At 42.2% G+C, this 20,161-nt stretch overlaps 1 protein-coding gene across 1 annotated transcript in view; it reads right to left on the reverse strand.

The window, feature by feature from the left end:
- Positions 1-1,691: 1,691 nt before the first annotated feature.
- Positions 1,692-20,161, reverse strand: part of PDSS2 (decaprenyl diphosphate synthase subunit 2) — a 155,654-nt gene continuing 137,184 nt past the window's right edge. The window contains exon 8 of the mRNA XM_054981362.1: positions 1,692-3,139. Coding sequence (XP_054837337.1) covers positions 2,981-3,139 — 159 coding nt within the window. The 3' untranslated portion in view covers positions 1,692-2,980. The remainder of the gene's footprint in view (positions 3,140-20,161) is intronic.

Below are 20,161 nucleotides of genomic sequence, written 5' to 3' on the forward strand. Positions count from 1 at the left end.
TCCAATAGCAATTTGCACAGGACAAGTTTCAATTGGATCAAGCTATTTACTTTTATCTACCATGTTTTAAAGAAAGTCTGAAAAGTTATAAGCAAGTCTAAAATTAAGATGGCAAAGCCAGTGAGCTCCATATATGTAATATGCATTTCTCTTTCCTTGTCCAGGTGTAATTATCCACTTCATTTATTTAATCATATATTGCTTTGTGCCAATAGAGTAGATAGAGTAACAGTACTGAATAGATAGTTTTGAATGAAATGGAGTGGCATGTTTCAACCACTATAATAAGCAGTTTATTCCACACGAATGAGTCAGGGGGAGGGGAGTGTCCTTGGACGTTTATGTTTCTTCCCCTTTCCCTTGTGGTCTGATAATTAAAAGCATTCCAGTTTTGTTACACTTCATAATTTGTTACTACAGCTGAACCACAAATTATGTTTTGGCATTCTTTATTACAAACCAGGATCCCAAACTTTAACTGAATCCTGGTTTGCAAAGAGCAAACCATAGGTTGTGGTATGAACAGAACAAGTCATAGTTTGTTATAAAAGCAAAACTCTAACTACCAAGCCAACTGCAAGAGCTGGGATGAGTGCGAAGACAGTATACCTGCCCAAGGATCTCAAAGATGCAAACTGTGGATTGTACAAATAATTTAGGATTTCCTAACATTGCCCTCTTAACAATAAAAAAGTCAAAAGCATATATATTCAAATCTGATGATACTGTCATCTTTAGCCTTATATAGCCCAAGCAGCTGAAGTATGTTTTGAAGGCTTATCACTGGAACTTCATGATATAGTGTATATATGTTGGAAAAATTGGGTTCAGAGCATCAGGAACTTTTCCATGATCCCAACTCAAACAAGAATTGTAGAAAACGTGTATATTCTTGTGGAATCCTTTGGTAGTGATTTTATATTGTTTACCAAGTGAACAGTTATTTCTTATTTGCTTAGAGTTGAAGCTACTTCCTGCTAGAGACTGTTACATTTTCATACTGCTGGATATGCAACAATTTGTTGCTGGAAAACTACAGTTCTCCCTCTTGCTAGTATACCTGCTCCTATTAATGGTATGTGTAATGCAGTTATACTAGACTCATGTACAGCTATTTGTGCTTATGATATATGAACGACAAGCCCCCTAACTCCGCCACGATGAAGCTGCCAACTGCAAAACTCCTGAAGAATTCTCATTAGATTCTGTTTAGACAAAGTTCCTGCTGTGATCTGCTGCCTAAATTCTACAAAACATTGCCACTGTAGGCAGTAGCTGTAGTATTTACTGCTACATTTAGTGATAATGTATTAAAAAAATAACGAATGTATGTGAAATTTAAGATGCCAGAATCAGATACTTCCAGTCTGGGGAATGTTAGCTGTCTAACTATTAATGCCCTCTTTTCCAGATTTGGTCTTGATTGTGCTTCAAGAATATAACAGCGTGAATTACATTTCTATTTACTAAATAACTGAGTTATGGTAAGCTAGTAATAAGTAAGCTAGTAGTAAGCTAATTTTAATAAGTAAGCTAGTAGTAAGCTAGCTTTAATAAAAGAAATGTACTACAAAATTAGCTCTAGACAAAGGTATTGAGATGCATTAAATCTTCCACATGCAAATCTTTAATGTATAACTATAATCTTTTTAATAATCTAAGTAGACATGCTGGCCTGTTATACAGAAGGGTTGTGACACTTCACTTTAATGTGTGTGTGTGAAGAAGTTAACTGAAATAACTCCACTTAGTGTTCAAGAGAGTAATGTAATGAAATCTGTTTGCTGTGCTAGCTGTCTCCAGATTGGGCTGTAATTACACCACAGAAGGAAGAAAGGTAGCTGAGTCTCAATCTGGATCATTTATGTAAACTCAGCCTTCTTGTCAACGATGTTCTCAGATTGCAAGCATGCAAACCACAAAAATCATCTCCTATGAACAAAATAGAGACAGTGTCAGATTGCAGGCTTCTGATATACCTTGTATTCTCTCTGTAATTGGACTTTAACATTTGACACAGTAAGGTTAAAAAACTTCTCATGTAATATACATCTATTCAGGGAATGAAATCCTGTACTAGCATGGGGGGGGGGGGGACGGGGGCAACAACTATCCCTTATTCCACCGGATTGATGCAGAGTTGTATGAAGAAGTATTTATTCAGCCTGAATGAAAACAAAATATTGAATAAATCTAGGAAAATACAGTACAAATTCTTGTCAAGAAAGATTGATAGATATAAAAAAGACAAATATTTTACCTTGCTGAAACCCCCAAAAGCCCATTCTTTGATTCCCATTGAAGAGTTATTTTATACAGAACAACTGTCATAAAGCTCTTGCAACACCGGATGCTTTCTCTTTATAACTTTAAAACACTCAGCACAGCAGGCACAAAGTAATTTTGGGTTTAAATACATAAACATCAGAGTGTGAGGGGGCATGGCTGAATGTAGTCAGATAAAATAACCCTTCCTTTCTCACTAATTCATCGAGCTGCCCTTCATGTTGATAAATTGGTACATTAATTCTGAATTTAAACAGCCCTCTCCCTGGCAGATTTAGAAAGCGTTCCTTCCGACACCTGCAGCTTCACGCCTCCCTCTGTCTTCTCTAGTGCAGGAAAACCACAGGCCACCACACTGGCGCCATCCCTGGCTATGTCCAATCAATAAGGACTTATTTCCTGTCCATTTGCTGAGGTCACAGAAGTGAGTCTCATTAATTATTTCTGCTGATGCAGCCTCAAGTGTGCTTCTGGCATGACAAGCGAAAACTGTTTGACCTTTTTCCCCTAATTTTGTTTGTAGCAGTTCCGAAGGATATATGTTCATTTGGGAAATGTGGTGAGTGGAACAGAAACAAAATTTTAAGGCTACTAACACACTGAGATGAGATGTGATGGCAAATTTCAACTTTTGCAATTATTATCTGTTATTCAGCAGATGAACAATAATTTCTTTTTTCCCCCCAACTGTGCATCATGAAAATCTTGTCACAGCATAAACAATGTTTTCTAAAGCAGATCTGGCCTCAGAGGGAGGGAAGCACTCCAGAGCCTCCAGCGCTCTGTTTCCATGGAAACGACATAGGTCAATAGCTGAAGTCACACCTTTGCCAGCCTTGATTGCATCCTGCAACTGTGAGAAAATACATGCACAACACCATCAGTTTTGACAGAAATAACTGCATGCAGCACTATGAATTCTGTTTTTTTATTATCTGAGCCACAAAGGGCAGTTAACCTAAACAATAACAATAATAAAATACAAAATCTCTCCTTTGGTACTTTCTCATCAATGAAAACTCCAATCAATTTAAATTATCCTTCCATTCTGGCAATATAAGGTACAAAACTATTCAGAGATAAATGTAACTGCAGTATACCCACACATGTAAGACTATCTGATATGGCTTTGCCTAAAGTAGTATTCTTACACTTAGAAGAGATTTATAAAATATGTTTTAACTTAATTTTAGAACCAAAAAGCCCCACATGAGTTCATCATCATTTTGTACAAGCTTGAGCAAAGTAGAGTAATTTTTAACACATTTTAAGCTGGAATATACATTTCAAAGTAAATTTTCCAGGATGCCTAAAATACTCAGCTGCTTTAATTTGAAGGACCATTTGCTTTGCTCTTTGACCTTAATTCCATTAATCGGGGGGGGGGGGGGAACAGGTTTCAACCCATGTGGGTGATCCACCAAACACTGCTACTGTGTAATCTTAGCGTATTCCAAGGGGCAATCAAGACTGTTCTCATTGGAAGAACTCTGACCATCAAATGCCACACAATTCTGGGGAGTTGACAGAAGGTATGGGGTAGGGTATCCATCTAGAGCTTCTTATGGGCATAACACAACTAGAGTTAGACACTCCCAGTTACCAGTGATGCAACTGGAGCATTAAATATTTCTCTTTTTTTTTTTAAATAAGCACACTTTAAAGTGCTTATTTTTACCTGGACTGTGCCTTAAATGAATCTTCTACTTTTACAAAGTATAAAGAGATCACTATTTTAAACAGTTATTATAAAGTCTCTTCCCTATTGATAAAGTGCTATGGATATGTATTTATGTGCATCAACAGATATCAGAGGAAGCTTCTGGCTACATTCCACAGACTTTGGCTTATAAACTGAGGTTTGATAAAATGCCAGTTAGTTGTGATGTCCAATGCAGTACAACAAACTAGAATTTGTTGGTTGGAACTTGGCGCCAATGCATATTTTAAACAAACCTCAGTTTATTGTGATGCCTGTATGTAGACACCATGTCCCTTCCACTGCTTTTTGAACACGTGGTATATAGGCAATAACCCCAAGATCATTTACACACCAAGTATTCTGAAGAGTCAACTGGGACAAGGCAGAAAGGTTAGATTCCTAGAGTACAATAAGGAACTGTTTTCACTTAACTCACATAAACTTTGGCTCTACCTCATGCTCAGGTAACTAAAATGGAGGATGAGGTTAATAAATGGGAACACATATACATACAGAATTAAAAGGCTGTAAAGGAAATTATCTTGTACTCAATGCAGCACTTCCTCAGCTCCCACTTGCTAACACCTCTCTTGTACTTGAGAGTCATTGATGACATTTTTATCATCTGGACATATGGGAAAGAAGCACTGGAGGAATTTCACCAGGCCTTCAGCAGCTTTCATGCTACCATTGACCTGACCATGAATCAATCCACATGGAAAGTACATTTTCTAGACATCACTGTACAAATATACAATGGAAACTTAAGAACTACCTTATACTGAAAACCAACTGATCACCAAACGTATCTATATGCGTCCAGTCATCACCCCAAACACAATTGTCTACAGCCAAACTCTACGCTACAGCCATATCTCCTCCAATTCCTCTGACAGAGATTCTTACCTGTGGGATCTACAACAAAGATTTCTGGAATTACAATACCCACCACCAGATGTAGTAAGAAAACAGATCAACAAAGCCAGAATGATACCAAGGGATAACCTGCTGCAAGATAAGCTCAAATGGAACAATAGAACACTACTGCTAGTCACATACAGCTCCCAGCTCAAACCAGTTAAACACTTCATTATTGTCCCGCAACCTATGCTGGACAAGGATACTCTTCCCTCGCAGGCATTGGGAGGCAAAACTTTTCTTACTCACAAACAGCGCCCCCCCCCCAGCCTTAAACCTTACTCGCTACAATTCACTTCCAAACATGGACACGAACTTTGGGACCAGGTCCAGCAATATACCAAGATGCCAACTATGCCCCCATATTCACTCCAACAATGCAGTTACTGGACCTAGCAGCACCAGCTATACCATCTCAGGCTTATTCATTTGTTCATCTTCCAACACTAAGTGTCAGCAATGTCCTTCAGTTTTCTATACTGAATCAAACAGGTCAGTCCCATCGCAAAAGAATGAATGAACATAAATCTGTTATCAAAAACCACAATATTCAACATAAAAAAAACAGTGGGAGAACTGCTAGGACATTCCATCACTCACCTAAGAACAGCAGTTCTCAAGCAGAGAAATATCAGAGAAAATTATAATGCAAGATTGCTGAAATTGAGTTTATTTGCAGATTTGGAACAATGGATTCCCTAGGGATGAATCCGGACATATGATTTTTTTCACATTACAGATGCTAATTTTCTTCACTTCACAACCAAGCTCTATCAAGCTAACTACAAAATGAGTTATAGATTCCTCACACCCAATTTACAATACCCCTCCCACCCTCAACGTGGATTATGACCCCTTCCTTTTCCCACTCCTCATAACTGATGAAGGAAGCTCTGACTCTCAAAAGCTCATACCCTGGAAATCTAGTTGGTCTTTAAGGTGCTACTGGACTCGAATCTTTCTCTTCTCTTGCAGTATTTAAATGATATGTTTTACTAAGAAAAGGACACTAAATGATATGAAAATAACTTGAGAAGCAGAACACAGCTGTAAGAACCATTTATTTTATGTAGGCACTTACCGTTATATATAATGAATGACTGTTCTTTTCTAAACATGAAACTTAAGTGAATTCATTATGTATATTTAGGGGTGAAATCAGTTCCTAACATGGCACAGTACTTTAGCACTCATGTCCCAATTCGTAAAAGTTTTATTTTCCATATTACTCAGTACTATACTTCTGGGGAAATCTGTTTTTACGATATGCAAGTATGGGGCTCTGTTAATTAAGCATTCTTTCAAAGAGTGTAAAGCCAATATGGATAGAATTAAGTGGAAATGACCACTTATACTACTACTGTCTGCTATTGTGTGGATTTCTTGTGGCATTTGCAAGCGTTTAGACTTTACAACTATGTGGATGTTTTTCTGAATTTGTTAGGGCACATCTCTGACATTTATCAGGGGTTGGACAGCAGAAATAATACTTCTGAGAAGATGCTGGGGGCAACTACAGATTTGTAACTCAGTATTCCTTGGAAATCTGAGGTAGTCAGTAATTGTTCTTATGCTGAGATATCTCGTGTGTGTGTGTGTGTGTGTGTGTGTGAGAGAGAGAGAGAGGGAGGGAGGGAGGGAGGGACGGAATGCACTTTGTTACACAGCCACAATAGACCTGGGTGTGTGCTTTTGGCAAAGAGTGATTGGGAAGTAAGTGTAGACTCCCATTCAGGCCCAGTGAAGAAGGGTTAATTCTTCTTGAAGATTAATTCCTGCCCCATATCTAAAGAGGGTTTGGCTCTGAGGAGGACCCCAGGTTTGTTGTGAAGGGAAAACAGTTTCGAACTAATGTCAGGAAACCTGAGTTGTAAAAAGGGAACTCTGTGAGGAAACATTGTTGCTGTAACCAAAGTATTAAACAAAACACCTCTCATTGTTAAGGATTAAGAATATAGAAACTAAGCTTAAAGGAAACTATTATGCCTGTGACAAAGAACATTCTGTTCCACCAACAAATTTTACCTCAGTTCTTTCATTTCCTGACTGCTTTTATTCCTTCCTTGCCTGTTCAATAAAGTTATTTCTTTTGAACATCGTACAGTCTCTAGTGCCATTTCCAACACAGAGGAAGAGGGTTCCTGCTTTCCCCCCATCAAGTTTCTGGGCTAGGCTAAAAAGCCAAGATTATAACTACTTTTCAGGGTGGGACAAAACAAACTTTAAAACCACAAATAGAGACATGCTACTTGGGGCTGCTCAGTTAAAGCAGGCAAACTTGGATTTTGGTGGGAAAATCTGCCTCAGAGTGGGGGAGTAAAGGTGGGGTCCATCATAGTGTGAGTGAGTGAGTGAGTGATGCTGTCACTTTCAACTTATGGTGACCTTATGAATTAATAACCTACAAAATGTCCTATCATTAACTGCCTAGTTCAGATATTGCAAACTGGAGATTGTGGTTCCCTTTACTGAGGCAAACCATCTCATTGTTGGTGATCCTCTTTTCCTACTGCCTTCCACCTTTTCTAGCATTATTGTCTTTTCCAGTGAGTCTCATCTTCTCATGATGGGACCAAACTACAATAGCCTAGTTTCATCATTTTAGCCTCTAGGGAGAATTCAGGCTTAATATGATCTAGGACCCACTTGTGTGTCTTTTTGGCCATCTGTGGTTTCTGTAGAACTCTTCTCCAGCATCACATTCCAAATGAATGAATTTTCTTCCTTTCAGCTTTCTTCATTGACCAGTGGACACAACCATACATAGTAATGGGAAATACCACAGTATGAATTAACTTGATCTTGGTCACCACTTTATCATTAAGGATCTTCTCTAGCTCCCTCACAGATGCTCTTCAAAGTCTCAATCTTCTTCTGATTTCTTCATTGCAGTTTCCCTTTGGGTTGATGATTGAGCCAAGGAATATAAAATCTTAAAACAATTTCAATTTCTTTATTGTCAGCCTTAAAATTGTTTATTACTTTTCTTGATGTTCAGCTATAATCCTGCTTTGACACTTTCTCCTTTAATCTGCCACTAATGTGGTGTAATTTGCATATCTCCAATAGTTAATGTTCCTTCCACCAATTTTCACTCTATTTCATCTAAATCTAACCCAGCTTTCCTTATGATATGTCTGCAAACAGGCTGAAGAGAGAGAAATAATATACATACTTATCTGACGCCTTTGCCAACTGGAAACTATTCTATTTCCCCATATTCTGTCCTAGCAGTAGCCTCTTGTCCACAGTACAGGTTACGCATCAACACAACAAGACACTGTTGCACACCTATTTTTTAAAAACATAATCCATAGCTTTTCATGATCCAGAGATATATGGATCATCCTGTAGGCTCTGGTATATCTTAGGAATGATCTTGAGTCTGATTAAGGAGTGAATGAAGAGAGTTTATTCGGGAACTACAACTTTGACAGAAAGGAGAGAAACAGAACAGATACTAACTACCTCAGTAAAAAGGGAGGAGACTTTTGGGAAGAAACAGGAAGCAGGAAGTAGCCTAAGAACACTAATCTGGAGACATGCAAGAAGGACAGGAGAGAGAGGAAAGAAGGATCCCACTCTGCCATCTATCTGTCAGACTCGCTGCCCCTTCCAGGTATTCTGTATCTTCTGCCTTCTCCATACACAAGACATTGTATTTCCAACACATCATATACCACTTATATTTATTTCCTCATTTGAATCACCAAAAATGTCTGATATAAGACATTAGTAAAACAAACTCTAAAATCAATTAAAACAACACAGCAGCAAAAAGCAAAATAGCAGTAACACCCCTCCAATAACCACAATCTGGAATCTCAGATCAACTTTCTCTGAATATACGCTTAAAGTAAGAATAATTCATATCTGTCAAGAGGGACACTTTTAAAATCAACACGGAAAAGTGCAACAAGTCCCATATTGGCCTGATTTTGAGACTTGACCTTACCAGCTTCCATTTTTCTCAGTCTTGGATCTTCATTTCAGGCATCCTTTCTACTGATATGTATGTATGTTTAAGTTTCCTTTATGGGAATGGGGAATACCTTCCCCCTGATTTAGCCATGTCAACAAGGCCTGTAGATCTCCTTGTTACTGCTAAGCAGAAATTTTCTCAAATTCCAGAGCAAGCAATCATCTATGATTTCTCATTTTCTGACTGGCTTTCTTTAAAATCCTCTCTTGTGCAAATTCTCTTAGGACTGGTCAGCTATTCATTGATTGAATTCTCAGGACTGGGAGGATTACTTTCTATTCCCCTGTATCAAGATTCTCCTTCTTAAAGGCAAAGACATGGGATGTTGGTGATTTCTTTTCAGTTTAGTTGGACTGTGAACTTGTCAATCTTGCAACTATACAAGTATGCATGCAAATTGCCATCTTCTTCTTTCAGTAACGAATGTTTGATTTTTATAGGTACATTTTAACTACTTTCTTGAAAGTATCATATGTTTTTGATTCTTTTTGCAATAGATCCATTTTATGTTTCTCTGTAATACAGTTCCTGGATTTCCCCTCCTAATTCTACAATCTGATAAACAGATGTTTTGAAAGCTTTAAACAAAAAAAGTTTGGGGGCAGCATCACCACCCTGCAACAGATGAGGTGGCAGCAGTGATAACTATTGAATTTGGTATGTTTTTGAACAATTTTAGAGAAACCAACTGGGATCCAAAATAAGGAGATTGGGCTTTGAACTGTACCTCAGCATTGCTCTGATGCATTAGCTAAATGAGACAGGCAACCATATGCATTTATTCATGTATAAATTTGGGTGGTGAAACTATTTTTCACATGAGAAAGGACACTGAGGTTTGGGGAGATAAAACCTTTCTTACTTGAAGCACATTTCTCTCTGGCCTGGTCACTTCCATCAGAGCCAGGATGAGAAGAAAAAATGCTTTGAATAGTGAAATGCAGCAAAGAAAGTCACAGAAGTGGGGGATGTTTAGCTCACCCTATCTGTAGACTTCCCACATATATTTAAAAATAGACACGCCTTCACCAAATGTGAATGCACATGGATGCACCATCATGTCTATTTTGGCCCCAATATGAGCTGTGGCTTCCATTACGGAGGGCACTTCACGTTGCTCTCCTGTAGAAATTTCTAAAATGGGGCAGGAAGGGAGCACAGCCCAAAGCTACCTCTCTCCTTGAAGCCCAAACTAAAACTGAAGCGTGGGAATAGGGGATGGATTTGCAAAGCTTCTTCCTTTTATGAGCCTATGTAGCCTCAAGCACTTACCAAATCCAGGAATGGAAGCACACAAATCATTCATATTTTTTCAAACACATTTCTTACATTAGAGTCATCCATATCCTCAGCTTCTCACCCAACCATTGACAAACCCCTCTTCTAAAGTCACATAGTCTACAAACAAAACACTCCATACATTTTCTTTGTGTTCCCACCTCTCATCCAGGGTCTCACTCTATCCCAAAGGCCAACAACACTACTCTCATCCAAATCTTAGTGCTCCAAAAATAAATACAATTTTAAAAAATGCACAGCTCTTACAAGGGCATCCAATATCTATCCTCATAACTTGCTTTTTTTTAAAAAAGCAAACTTAAATTGATTTGTGGTAAAGGAACTAACTAACGCATTAAGTGTTTGAACTGTTATGTGCTGCCTTTTCTAAATTTGTTTTCTCTTGTGGGGATCCTTCTGTCTTGCTAAGTGCTGATGTTCAGACTTCCAAAATATTACCTTGAAATGGGGCCAATACACTTCATAGCTAATAGATTTACTTTCTCCTGTTGCTGCTGGAATGTTTCAACATTAGTTGCTATAGATTTGATCGATGTTTGTGGCTGAGCATCTTAACCTCTTCCTCCATTTTCCTATCTAAATTGCAACTGGACAAGCATTTACTTTAAATTTTGCATTTTATACCTCTATTGGCTATAATAATATAGGCCTGACAAAGCACGTAACTGGAGAGGTAATTGAAAGTTATTTAGCAACCTAACTTTTGTATCGTAATACAAAGATTAGAATTGCGCTCACAAAATTGTGTTTTCACTTGGGCCACTGAGTATGAAATACATTTCAACGACTTAGAATTTGTGGGAAATGGACTATAGTATCTACGAGGGAAAAAAAATCTGCCAACCAAGTTAATTTTATTTATCTGTACCATTTTTTTCAGTGTTACTTTCACATAAATGTGCTTAATGCACACCTACATATCCTGATCTTAAAAAAGGTGCAAGCACCGAGTCATTACTGACCCATGGGGGGAAGTCACATCTCAATGTTTTCTTGACAGACTTTTTACAGGGTGGTTTGCCATTGCTTTCCCCAGTCATCTACACTTTACCCCCAAGAAACTGGGTACTTATTTTACTGACCTCGGAGGGATGGAAGGCTGAGGCAACCTTGAGCTGGCTATGTGAACCTGGCTTTGCCAGGATCGAACTCAGGTCGTGAGCAGAGCTTGGACTGCAGTACTGCAGCTTACCACTCTGCGCCATGAGGTTCCTATCCTAATCTTATCGATGCACAAAAGCACATCTTGTATTCAAGACTACGCTTGCCCAACGCTTTTGCTACCTATCAGCTGCAAATCCATTGTAAATGTTTACTATAATATACTACATACCTAATGTTCTGGTGGACAAAATTCTTCAAGGTTAATATCAGTGTTCCTTGCTGTATTGGCCAGATGAGGTACACACTTATAATAAAAGATAGAATTTTGTGTTCCATATTATGATTGCAAAGTAATATTTTTGGAAGATTTTAAAAAACATTAAAACACAGGATATTACTGAAATACTAATCCAAATCTATAACAGATACCAGTATTGAATAACTCTAGTTGTCCCTTACTAGAAATGTCCTTGATTTTAATTCTTCAAAGAACTATTGGGAGAGGCATGAGTAACAATGGTCCACTGACACTACCAAGCTAAAAACTGGAAAGATGGAATAGGGTGCAGTGTCTTTTGATTAAAAAAACTCTTTGCATTTTCAAAGCAAGACAATAAAGAAAGAGTCACAGCAATTTACAGTACATAAATTTTAAGAAAGCCTTGCTAATTAACTGAACACTAGCTTAAGCCACTGTGGTCCAGTCAGATGTTCATGTCAGCTTATGCTTTGAGTTACATGAGCTTCCTTTTCTTAGTATGCTTCCTTTACTACTTTCCCTCGTTCAATATAGTTCTCTCTTTTTTACAGCAAACCAGAATTCACTATTATCATGTCTGAACTGACAAACTATGGCATTCAAACTAGAATTGGAAACCAAAATTAAACTGCGGTTTCAAATTCTAGTTTAGAGGGAACGTGCAAGCCATAGCATACCAGTTAAACAGAGAATGAATTGCTGCAAAATAGGAAGTCAGAGAGCAATTACCTCTCTAATTGCAGGGTGGTGTCTGAATCTAGCCTATTTGTCACATACACAACAGGCTTACAAGTCTGGGTATTTAGCTCTGTTCAATTTACAGACAATCTTGTGGTGTGAGGAATGTGCATCTGCCGCACCATATTTTTAATGCGAAAAGGACACGTGCTACCAACTGGGTAAAGTACATGTTGATATTTATGGCACAAAATTAACAACCTGAATTTAGCTAATAAAGACATAAGCTTCACATAATTATAGAACTACAGAATCTTTTATAGGATACAGCACTTCCAATAATAACTGTATACAAATATATTTTGAGTCTCCAGTTCCCCTCCACTTCGACTTTGACTATGCATACCTATCAATTTGCAATGTGATCCGATCTGTGGTCACTTAAATCCATTGGTTGTGGTCATGGACAGACAATACAGATCTTTCTACAAGCTTGAGAAAAGCCCCAGATTTGCAGAAAAAACTAACATCTAAACAAACTAACAAAAACATTAGGGGGTTAATCCCTCCCTCAAAGATAAAAGGAACACCTGTAGCTTTGAGAAAGAGAAACCCTAGTAGCCTAGTAGTCGCTGCTAGGCAGCCACAACAGTATTGCCAGCCTTCAAGCCTTTGTTTCTGTCAGGCAAAGGCAGTGGGAGGAGTCGGGATCCTTTCCAGGGTTATTTTGGTCCTGAGGCCAGGACCAGTAGCAACCACTATCACATGACTCAAGCCCAACTTCTTGGTACTATTCAACAACAGCCACCCACAAAAGCTAGTGTATTGTAGTGGTTAGAGGTTCAGTCTAGGATCTGGGAGACCCAGGTTCAGATCCCCAATCTGCTGTGGGTGACTTTAAGCCAGTCACAGTCCCCATTGGGCAGAAAGACAGGATATCAATGAAATAAATGAATAATAAATATAGCTGAAGATGGGAGGGGGTGGCAAATTAAGAGGTAGGTTGGTTGGTGGGTGAAAGGAGAAAAAGAACGAGGAAAAGGGAAGAAGGCTGTGAGGGCTGCAAGGGAAGGGAAAGAGCAAATATTGGGCAAGGAAATACAGGAGAAAATGAGATGCCCCCACAAGTCCTAGTGGATCTCCTGTTTGTCTACATCTAATTCTGAACATGGCCCTGGGGTGTGGATCAGAAATTCACACAATGGGGCCAGGTACAAGAAAGGGGAACTGTTTTGACAAGTCTGGTGGACACAAAGGCTTACAGAAAATTCTTAGATTAAAAAAAACAAGAGATTGACATGAAATATTAGAAGTTCTAAAATGCCAAAATCTTGTAAAATTACCTCTAGAGATTTCAGCAGCCGTTTTGGTTTGCTTCAGCAACCACAGGCATCACTAATGTTGTGCTGGCAGGAAGGCAGACTAGGAGGTGGATAATGTAGAGAGAGGGATGAAATTAAAATGACGCAAAATGTATGGAGATGTGGGGGCTACAGGGGTGGAAGCAGAAAAAGGGGACAAACTGTGAGGGAGAGTATGACAAGTCTCTAAATAAACCCAGGAAACTCACAGAAGCTCCTAAGATTTTGGGGGATAGGGTTTTTTAAATAATTCCCCCCCACACACACACAGTTTTCTCCTTCTGTTAAATTATATGGTAATGCATGTAAAGGCTTTAAGGTTTGCTGCCCTGAGGTAAGTTTTGTGGAGTGTGAGGACACCAAGGCAAGAGCTGAAAAACAAATAACGAAGTTGCTTTATGTACAGAACTTTAAAAGAACACTTTGACAGACACAGGCTGCCTAATAAGACCAGGAAAGCCTATCTCAGGAACTGGTATTTATTTTCCTTTAGGATACAGCTTCAGGATGGATTTTCTATTGAGTTTCTGATAAGCTTTTACAGCCTGGGTACCAGGTTGGATTCTCTCAAACGTACAGGATTTCAACCATGCCAGTATGCCTCTTTACCCAAGGAATCAAACTAAACTGCTACAGCCTGTGGCACCTCTGGAATTTTGACACAGAGTGCAGCTACAAAATTGGTGCTGCAGGAGGAGAAGCCAACCACAAAATGTCAGGGAGTTAGGTTATGCATAACTATAAGAGTAACTCTTCAACATTTCAGGCAGAAGCTGTTTAATGGAACAGCCCCTTGGGTACTTACCGTGAAGGGTCCTTCTCCTCTGAGGAGGACATCTGTGGGTGTTTCCCACCATCCATTTGGGGAGGCTGGAAGTTGAAACTTCTTCCTCTTCCTTAGTAGGTGGGATCATCCCTTTCACTTTCAGTTCGGGCGACTCCCAAAAGCAGTGTCAACACCTGTACAAGGAAACCTAGACTATATATGTAACTGCAAACTGTTCCCAACTGTAATAACAAAGGAACAACAACACGTAAGGCGAAACAGAGAAAATTCAACAAACAGAAAGATCAGGCAGAAGAGACAGTAGTGAAGATCTCGGGAGGGCCCGATGTCCTCCTGACCTCAGAGGAGAAGGACCCTTCACGGTAAGTGCCCAAGGGGCCGTTCTCCCTCTGAGGCAGGAGGACATCTGTGGGAACTCCCAAAGCAGTTCTCTATGGCTCGGGTGGGATGAGATCTTCATCTGGTATGACGTGCTGAAACACTCTTCTGCCAAACGCCGCGTCTGAAGAGGCATAGGTATGTAAATGGTAATGCCTCACGAAGGAAGAAAGCAAGGACCACGTAGCCGCTCGGCAGATGTCCTCTACTGACGCATTCCTGCGAAGAGCTGCATTAGTCACGGTGCTCCGTGTCAAATGGGCAGTAACTCCTGACGGTACTGGGAGTTTCTGAGCCTTGTAAACTTTTCTAATACAAGTAGTAATGGAATACACGATAGCTGACGATGACATGTGCTGGCCAACTCGCAGTGGGGAAACGCTGATGAGTAGCACATCTGTCTGACGAATCCCTTCCGTTCTGACAAGGTAAGCTTTTAAGACCCTCCTAACGTCTAGCGTATGCCAGTCCCGTTCCCTTGGATGTCTTGGATAAGGGCAAAAGGAAGGCAAGACAATCTCCTGTGCCTTGTGGAATCTAGAATACACCTTAAGTAAGAAGATCAGGTCCGTTCTCAATATGACCTTGTCCCTGTGGAAGATGCACAGGTCTGGCCTAGTAGAGAGGGCTCCTAGTTCCGAGACACGTTGTGCTGATGTTATCGCGATGAGAAAAATCACCTTGAACCTCAGCCATCTTAAGGGCACCGATTGTATGGGTTCGAATGGGGGCTTGGTAAGGGCAGACAGGACCACATGGAGTTGCCACGTAGGGAAACGATGGATTGTTGGGGGACTCAGCATAGACGCTCCCTGTAGGAAGCGCTGAATGTGTGGATGACCTGCTAAGGGTTCCCGCTCCACAGTAGGGATGATTGAGCCGATGGCCGTTATCTGCTTCCTTAGGGTGGCTGGTTTGAGACCTCTACCCAGCCCCTCTTGAAGAAACCCTAGGATGCTCCCTAGGTCCGGTTCTAGCGGGGCTATGCTTTTCTGCACCATCGGGTAAAGGCTTTCCAGGTAACATTGTATATCCTGATAGTCGACTTTTTCCTAGCAGCTAGTATAGTATCAATAATTTTTGGTGAGTATCCTCTCAATTGAAGACGCTGCTGCTCAATCGCCAGCCTGCCAAGGCCAGCCAATCAGGACGTGGATGTCAGATTGGTCCCTGATGTAGGAGGTCTGGTTGGACTGGAAGACGGATGGGCGGTTTGGTGGACATTGATTGTAGTGTCGAAAACCAAGGTCTCCTGGGCCACCATGGTGCTACTAGAATAATCTCCGCCTCTTGTTCTTGCACCCTCCTGAGTAGTCTGGGGATAGTTGGAAGAGGTGGAAAGGCATACAGAAGCCCTGGTGGCCACCGTGATGTCAGTGCGTCAGTGCCCTCCGCCCCCGCATGGAAGAACCTCGTGAAGAATCTTGGGAGCTGGTGATTCAGGTGAGTGGCAAATAAGTCCACCGCCAGGGCTCCGAAGTGGTCTACCGGGAGGAGGAAGACTTTCCTGTTGAGGGACCACTCCCCTGGATGAAGGTGTTGTCGACTCAGCCAGTCTGCTTGAACATTGAGGGCACCTCTGACATGTTCGGCTTGGATGGATAGGAGATGGTTCTCTGCCCAGCTGAGTATCTTGTATGCTTCCTGCTGTAGCCTGGAGGATCTGGTCCCTCCTTACTTGTTGATGTAGCATTTGGCTGCAATATTGTCTGTGCGGATCAGGACGTGACACTGAAGGATCTGATGCCTGAAATGAGTTAGAGCAAGGAAGATGGCCCTCATTTCTAGAACGTTTATTGGAAGCAGACTTTCCCTCATGGACCAGTGTCCCTGGGCTGGGGACCCGTTCAGGGTGGCCCCCCAGCCTGCCAGACTTGCGTCCGTAAAAATCTGGAGTGGTTGAGGTGAAAGGAAACTTTTCCCCTGCTGTAGATTGCTCTCTATAGACCACCAGTGTAGTAACGACACGAGACCGAGATCTGGATGCAAAGTCTGTCCCTCCAACATGGAGGCGAATGTTTTATTGAGAAAGCTTTCAGGAACCCGGAAAAGAGCAATGCCCAAATATGTCTATAGCAATAGTTACAACAATAGTAGCGTGTTCTAAACTAGTTCTGAACCAGTTACAGGCCACTGGACAGATATGCTGTGATCAGCCTTCTGTCTTATCTATTAGGCATAGCGAAAGGAACACAGTGGACCTTAAGACATGTAAGAATATTACTTAGAGTGTATGGGAATATTGTGCTCTGTGAAGGGTGAGAGAACAAGATAAAACATATTATAACTACTCCCTGATTCCTGTTGTGGTGTGCCAACTGACCAGAAATTAGGAATGTAAAGAGTTGCCAAGGCAAACTGGGTGGTGAGCCAACTCCAGCTAACCTACACACCAGCGTAGGCTGTCCTTGACCGCTGGCGGCACATAAATCTTGATGTTTTGCCTCCGTGCAATTTGCGGCTGAAGGAGTCTGAGCAGGGACTGTAGAGGTTTCAAGTGAAAACGACCCCAGTAAATGGCCTCCGCATTCGCTACCAGAAGGCCCAAGAGCTTGGACAGTTCCATAAGGCCAGAGTGGCGTTGTCTGATGACCGTCGACAATAGGCTCCTGGTTTTGAGAGACTTCTCTTTGGGTAGGAAGAAGCACCCTTTCCTGGTGTCTATGATTAGTCCCAGGTGCTCCAGACTCTGGGATGGAAGCAGGGAACATTTCTTTGTGTTTATCAAGAATCCATGTCTCTCTAGGAACCTCATGATGAAGGTGGTGCTCTGAATTGAAGACTCTCTGGTATCTGCCCTTATCAGCAGGTTGTCCAGGTACGGATGCAGGTGGAATCCCATTTCCCAGAGTCTGATGACGAGGATCACCAGAAGTTTGGTGAAGACTCTTGGGGCCGTGGACAGTCCGAAGGGCATTGCCCGGAATTGAAAATGGTCATTTCCCACACAGAATCGGAGGATCTGTCTGTGGGAGGGGATGATCGGTACGTGAAGGTACGCTTCCGTCAGGTCTATAGAGGTTAGAAATTCCCCCGGGCGAAGGGCCTCTGCTATGGACCGAAGGGTTTCCATTCTGAAATGATGAAGCCTGATCAAGTGATTTACGTACTTCAGATCTAGGATCGATCGCCAGTCGCCATTCCTCTTGGGAACAGTGAAAAATATTGAGTAGACTCCCCTGCCTTGTTCATTGATGGAAACTGGTTCCACTGCGTGGATTTCCACAAGGTGCTGTATGGCTTTTAGGGTAATTTCCCTTCGGTGAGGATCCTTCTTGAGTGGAGACTTGAGGAACCGCTCCGGTGGAAAGGAGGCGAATTCTATGGAATAGCCTTCGAACACTACTTCTCTGGACCATTCGTCTGCCTGAGACTCCCTCCAAGCCTCCTGAAATAGAAGTAGTCGTCCACCCACCGGAGCCTGGAGCGAGTCAGGGCTTCTGTCCCTTGTCGTCTGCGTCAAACCTGTTGACTTGAGTGGTCAATTGTCTGTGGTTCCTGGGTTGGAAGGGACCTTTTCGAGACTGTGTTCGCTGGGAGCTCCAGGAACGCTTGGAATCCTGGCATGCTCTAGGTAGAGTATGAGAGCGAAAGGGTTGGGGGTTGAAAAACCTCCTTTCTGTGCGCTTCAGCAATTTTGGCATGGCCTTTTTCTTATCTTTGGTCTCAACCAGGATCTTCTCGAGTTGGTCTCCAAACAGCTTCCCCCCTTGGAAGGGGTATGACATCAAAATGATCTTTGCTTGAAGATCTGCTTGCCAGGCCCGGAGCCACAGTAATCGTCTGGCTGCCGTAGATGCAGCCATAGCTCTGGATACAAATGATAAGGAGTCTAGGGTGGCATCCACCGTGAAGGCGCTTGCCTTCAAAATCCTGTGGGCTCCTTCGAGGAGTTGCTTGTTATTCTCCGGGAGCAGCTGGATTAGCCGCCTGGACCAGATGACTGCTGCGCGGGATACGATTGACGAAACGGCCGAAGCCTTAATGGCTACCGACATAGCTTCATGCGCCCTCCTTAGAGATACATCGCCTCTTTTGTCTAGGGCATCTCGGATGGACCCTTGACCATCTTCGGAAAGCAGACCCTGCGACTGCAGCGCCGCTACTGGAGCGTCGATCGCTGGCACCTGCAAAAGCTCATTAGCAAAACTAGGTAGGTTATACAGCTTTTTAAGAGTATTGGGGCAGTGCTTGCAGGCTGCAGGCAAGGCCCATTCTGCTTTTAACCAACGCTCAAAAAATTCTGGGAAAGGGAATGCTTTAGCTCTTTCCTCCTCTCTAGGAAAAAATTCCCTGTTTCCCTTGGGTCTGCCCTTGCCCCCCCCACCAGCTTTGGGTTCCTCCTCCTCTCCTGGTTTGATCTCTCGGAGTTCTAGGGCTGCCAGGGTCTTGGTCAAGAGATACTGATAGTCCTCAGCCTGGAATAGTCTATTGGACTGATCAGTGTTGGGGGTCTCATCCTCCTGATCGTCCTCTGGCAGAAATTCCCCTTCATCAGAGTCCCCACTGGAAGAGGCCCCTCCCTCTGCCCACCTTGTTGACTTGTCCAGCTGTGCCAGCTGTGTCTGTTTTTGAGCCGCTTTAGTGGGCCACGGGCCTCCTTTGCCTCGAACCCCTTGGGAAGAAACCAACCCTGATGTAGAAGGGCCAGACTCAGAAGAGGGGTCCCCGCTGCAGAGGGATAGAATCTCCTCTCCCATCAATTGTCTGATGGCTGCCAAGACTTCAGGGGAAAGAACAGGATGAGGGGCACTTATGTGGGCTTCCTGAGCTGGGTGACTGGAGCTCTGCGTGCTGGAATTGTCTAAATGAGTCGCTTCCCCCGCCGGGAGATTGGCAAGCACGTCATTGCTTGATGGCAGGAAGATCGCGGCTGCGACTTGCTTTCCCGCCAAAACTGAGCTCCGACCAGCAGCGCTGCTTTTAGCCGGCTGGCCGTTGCATGCTTTACTCACGGGCGCCCTCTTAGAAAGCCGGGGCCGTCTGGAGGGTCGATCTTCCTGTTCTGCTGCTGGTGGTGAGCCGGGGAGCCGATTGGCCTGAACGGACTCGTCGGCACCAGCAGGGTCTGTTCCCACCGTCGGAAGGACGGCTCCTTGGGAACAGCCCGGGACCCTCTCCAAGAAACTCTCCTCGGAGTCCGATGACTCCCGTGGATCCATGCTTCCTCCTCTGCTGTCTCTCTCTAAAGTCTATTTTTTTTTCTTGCAAAGGAAGAAAAAGGGTAGAGAGAGACGAGAGGAAGAAAAAAAGATGGATGGAGAATGCCTTTTTAAATTAAGATACTGTTTTAAAATATTTTCTTGCATAAATACAGCTTACCTTCAGTCATGCAATGAAGATGCTTGTGCTGTGGTGACAGCTGCTGTTAAAAGTAACATTTTAAAAGATCTGCATAGTCAATCAC

This window comes from Eublepharis macularius, chromosome 1 (genome assembly GCF_028583425.1).
Source record: "Eublepharis macularius isolate TG4126 chromosome 1, MPM_Emac_v1.0, whole genome shotgun sequence".
Taxonomy (NCBI): Eukaryota; Metazoa; Chordata; class Lepidosauria; order Squamata; family Eublepharidae; genus Eublepharis; species Eublepharis macularius.